This window comes from Montipora capricornis, chromosome 10, assembly GCF_036669925.1.
Source record: "Montipora capricornis isolate CH-2021 chromosome 10, ASM3666992v2, whole genome shotgun sequence".
Lineage (NCBI taxonomy): Eukaryota > Metazoa > Cnidaria > Anthozoa > Scleractinia > Acroporidae > Montipora > Montipora capricornis.
In genome coordinates this window covers 4,686,758-4,691,757 of record NC_090892.1, presented here as the reverse complement: position 1 = coordinate 4,691,757, position 5,000 = coordinate 4,686,758, and the positions used below count along the sequence as shown (strand labels likewise).

The 5,000-nt window shown below is 38.2% G+C and overlaps 1 protein-coding gene across 1 annotated transcript in view; it reads right to left on the bottom strand.

Annotated features, from left to right (window-relative positions):
• LOC138020181 (carbohydrate sulfotransferase 4-like) overlaps window positions 1–1,147 on the bottom strand; it is a 1,260-nt gene extending 113 nt beyond the window's left edge. The window contains exon 1 of the mRNA XM_068867206.1: window positions 1–1,147. This exon is cut by the window's left edge and continues 113 nt beyond it. Coding sequence (XP_068723307.1) covers window positions 1–1,147 — 1,147 coding nt within the window.
• Window positions 1,148–5,000: the final 3,853 nt, after the last annotated feature.

Sequence of the window (5,000 nt, the reverse complement as noted above, 5' to 3'; positions counted from 1 at the left end):
ACTGCATCACGTTACCGCAATAATGCTCAATCATATCAATGTCATATGGATTCACTTTCCATCTCCATCGATTTGCCGCTGCCCATGCATCATCTTTCGTGCATGTCGCAGATACTCCGTCCATTTCGGTGCAGTTGTGCCTGCTGAGGTGCGTTGTTTCGTTAAGCCAAATGCGCACGCTCTGTGGCACAGATAACCCAGCAAACTCGTATAGGTCCGATAGCTCCTTCAAGGGATCCTTAGCTAGGTCTTCGTATCGCTGGAGTCTTATTCTACTCCGAAGTGAATACGGTAATTGTCTTATAAACTCCAAATTATCTTCCAGTTGCTTACATTGATGGTAGCTATAGACTCTCATACTATTCTTTGAAGCATCGTCTCTGTAATCCTTGATAAACCCAATCAAACGCGATGATGGAATCACTGCCCTTGGATCCCGCACAAGAAAAACTACTTTACAATGGACGTCTTCCAACGAGTTGCACGTCTCCAGAATAGTCTTAATGTTATTCCCAGGAACACGAGAGATAAGAACTTTGATAACCGTCAAATTATAGTTGTTTTTACAAGCATTTTCCAAGGATTCACTTGTCATTGGATAGCAAAGTGCTGGGTCCCATCTTGGGTCTGTCAGCGTGTAAGGGCATAAAGGAGGTGATGCAATGGCTTGGCTTATACGAGGATGACCGGGTTTGCGGTAATATCTCTCTATGTCAGCTAAGATCTCAGGATGATTAAACTTACAACGAAATACACCCGTCAGAAACTGTTTAACTAGGCCACTATAACTGATATTGAAGCTTTCATCTGTAGCCGTCTGTTTATCGATCCTCATGGGAGTTTGTAACGGCTCATACATGTAAAATACTGAAGGGTGGTGGTTGAAAATATCGCCCATGAGTGACGACCCGGAGCGACCATGTGACATTATTACCAGGTTCCTTCGCGTTGTTTTTAAAGATTGTTCAAGGTTACTTGGTGTCTCCCGGCCACCTCTAAGTCCTATCTGAAAGAGCTTTAAATCATTCGTTCCAGTTTCAAATTTTTTTTCTCTGTTTTCATTACGCTGGGTTGAAACGTAAAGGAGATAGCTTACTATAAACGCACTGCTGATCAAACATCTCTCCTTGAATCGCCTTGCTGCCATGTTGAAGGATCCAGACTCCTTTGTTTTGCCACGGCCAAAAGAAGGTTGTATTAGCTAACTCTCTTGGTAAACAAGTCCTGTTTGACGTCAAACGAGATTTATATAGATCATGTGCGAAGAGTAGTTCTTTGTCAAGTCTAAACATTTCGTCATAATCTATTGAGAGTGGAAATAATGAGAAATATTAAATCCCGGAAACGGTTAAGGACATACACTGTACTAAGATTTTGCACAAATAACGAAAGCAGAAGATTCAAGCACTAGTAAGTAGGGAAGAAACAATTTTTCGCGGTTTAACAATAGGGACCTCTTAGATTCTAGTACGAGAACGAAAACGAGAACGAGTACAAGATTTGACTCAAACGTTCCACCTGACTAGCCGGTAATATAAAGATCGCACTTTCCCCTTTAAAAAATGGAAGACGAATTTCCGTTTGGAACATTCTATCGAGAAAAACAGGGCTACCTTTTGCAGATGTCCCGTTGTTTCCAGCTTGAGCGACCCAAAAAGGCATGTTCCACTCAGTTTTCAAAGGAGTTTTAAGAAAACTATTGTCAATGGTAAACAACCCCAGTCTCGTTTTCCGGCCCATGAAGGGAAATTTTCCCTGTTTCCCTCTAGTTCGCCCAAACGAAGACCTACTATTTTCTTTCAATGCTTGCAAACAAACACATCAAAAATTGCCGGTTTTCTAACTTGTTCGTTATTCACATTTTTCAATATTCGGCGAAAGTGCTGGACAAATACAGAAAAGGATCTTCACTCAAACGTTCCACCTGACTATAGCCGGTAATATAAAGTCGCACATTCCCGATAAAAAAGTCTCGGTCGACTCCGTATCTTGGAAATGTCATTAAACTGACCCGTGTAATCACTCATAATAAGTAATAATTATTATTTCTATTTGTTCCTAAATTTATTATTTGTTTATTATTTTTTCTTGCTGACAAAAAATTAGAAAAGTCCTAACTGGAGTCCTGGCTCGAGTCCTGGCTCGAAGACCTGGCTCGAATCCTGGCTTTGATGTTAGTTTATCTCCTTTAGAATCAAGTAACAAGTTAGCAGTATAAACGATTTCTGAAGTTTTATTTTTGATTGTGCTATATTAAAAGGAGACTTTTTGCATTTTTCCCCTCTAAAATTTAATATTAACTCGATTCTCGGGAATAGACAATCTGAGAGGACATGACCGCAGAAAAAGAGTTTAGTCGAATGAAAAAAATGCCCCTTTGTGATAAAAATCCATTTTGTTTTTCTCCAATAATTTCGGTGGTTGATGAGAGAATGTAAGAAATTATTTGTAAAGTGCGGAAAATTAATCAAGTGAAGGGCTGATCATCGCGGAAATATATAATATAGGTTTGCTTATACATCCTCTACAACTTTTCTTGCTATTACATGAATTCCGCACCCAAACTGTGTATTAAAGTCAAAATATTGTTTGATACTTACAGGCTTTTTTTAAGAACTCCAATCCTGCGCTTTTTGCGGCTGTTCCTTCCTCTTCAACACCACAATAGTTGTAAATAAAACTTCGTGGATTTATATTACGAACTTTCATTTGAATAAGCGTTTCGATCGTTCTCAGACACCCGATGTTGTTACTATAGCAATCAATAGAAGACTCGTTTTAAGGATTTAAGGCTTGAAAGAATTTTTTAAAGGTAACAACGGGGTTCCAATGGAAAAGGATTACAACCTGTCGATCCTTTCAGTAGGACAACGTTTTGATATTTGCTTTTAAAGTCTAATTTCAGTACAGCGCTAGTAAAAGACCTTCTAAAGTTCAGTTTATGGAAAATGTTTTGAAAACTACTTTAGTGACCTAATGCTTTTTTTTTAATATTCGAAAACCATTTTAAATTATCTTACTTAATACGTAGTCTGATCGAGTAAAATTTATCGCGTAGATATTGAGTTGTTTAGGAAAACGCTGTTAGAAAATGAAAAATTAAACTTCCAGTCTTAAATTTTCCTTACAGGTAATAATCTGAAGAAACTAATCGCTCTTGTGAACAAAAAAACAGATTAGAGCACAGGGCTAAGTTTCGAGATATTGCTCAACACATCTAACAAAATTTATTTCCGTTTTTTTTAATTGTCCAAGGTATTTTTTATACTGTCAACAGGCTTCCAAGGCAACTTACGTTGACTAATTTAAATTACAGAGTAAAATAAAGAAAGGACGAAAATTACGGTCAAGAAGAATTGTTTATTTGTGTAGCTCTGAACATTACTACAAAAAAGAATCGGAAATTTTAAAAATATTTAGAAGGTTATATATTGTACAGTGCTTTACAATAATGTTTTGGTAAAATATGAAAGTTACATGTTCGGAATTTAAGACCAATGTGCTCAGTAAACATGGTATGAATTGATTTGGTTTTGGTAGCCAAGGTAACCCAGGTCAACGAGTTTCAGTATTAGTCATTTTAAAGGGAATACTGTAATATATTTTTATTCCAAATCCTCCCTAGTCCAAATTAAGATCTACATAATTTGTTGCAGCATAACTCTTCATCGTTTCTTGAGATAAATATCTATCACTGTTTCATGGCATTCTCGTAAATTATCGACAATGTGCGCGCGAGACTTTTGCAGTCATTGTAAAAACTCGATTTGGCTGACTTTTTCCTGGCGATATTTTCTTTTCTGAATACTTAGTACATCGGTCAGCGGCTATGGACCGATCATTATGCGTAAAGCGTGATCGTGATGGTCCACGCTTTAGGATTGCCATCCATATGCTTTGTTGGATTTGTCAGATTGTCACATGCTTTAGGATTTTAATAGGATTTCGAGAAGAATATAAAGGTAACTTTATAAGATTATACAATGTCAAACGCTACGTTAATCGTTAATGGAAGTATTCATCAAGGTGACCGTCGTTTTAGCGACGTATTTAGAGGAAGACAATGTGCTTTTATGAGTCTTTCAGCTCTGTTATATGCTAACTCGTGTGATGTTTCGGAATGGACAGCCCACGCAGTTGATCAGCTTTTGTCAGAAGGAGATGCTATGTACCTCAAGGCTTTTCAAGAGCAAACTATTCCAGACACAGACTGAGACAATCCCGATGACATGTTTACCCGATCGAGTACGCTGCTCAGCCATTATCACACTTGATCCTAACATACCAGACCGACCTGTTAAAATAACACCTTTGTTATGTCAACTGTCTGCCATTGTACTGTCTTGTTCTGACTTTCTAATAATAATAATAGGATATCTTTGATACTTGCAGAAACGATTGTCTCTCTCTTCTCGCAGCATTTCACTTTTGTTAAAAACAGCTAGTATATTTGCTCAAGCCTTCAATTTGTAGCAGATGATTACCCATACCCCTTTCCTCCTAAGGAAATGGGTATCATATACCACTCTCTCACTGGGAAATAAAGCAGCTTCATTTCCATGTTTCCATTTCTTAAACCTGATGGGTCTGCGCCACGTCGCAGATACATGAAAACATCTGTCTCGGGCATATGCGGCGATTTGCGGCACACGGTCTGGATAATCGGCAAAGTTAAATCTAACATTTTTGGTTTTATCAACGGAGTAAATTGGCCACCGTACATAGATTCTAAAAGCTAACGTTTCGAGCGTTAGCCCTTCGTCAGAGCGAATCGAGGAATTGTGGGTTACTCCAAAATGATCCCGAGACTGGTAGAATCTTTTCGCAACCTCCACTTATTTCATTCAAACGCGATAAAAACGTAGGCAACTTTTTAGTTAGAAGCGCGCTCAAAACTAACGAGCAACCCGGCACTTTCAAATGTGCGCGCTCACGATGCAAAACTTGTCTTTTCATTGTTAACACTAGCAAGATATCGGGACCTAAGCGATCTGTTAAGA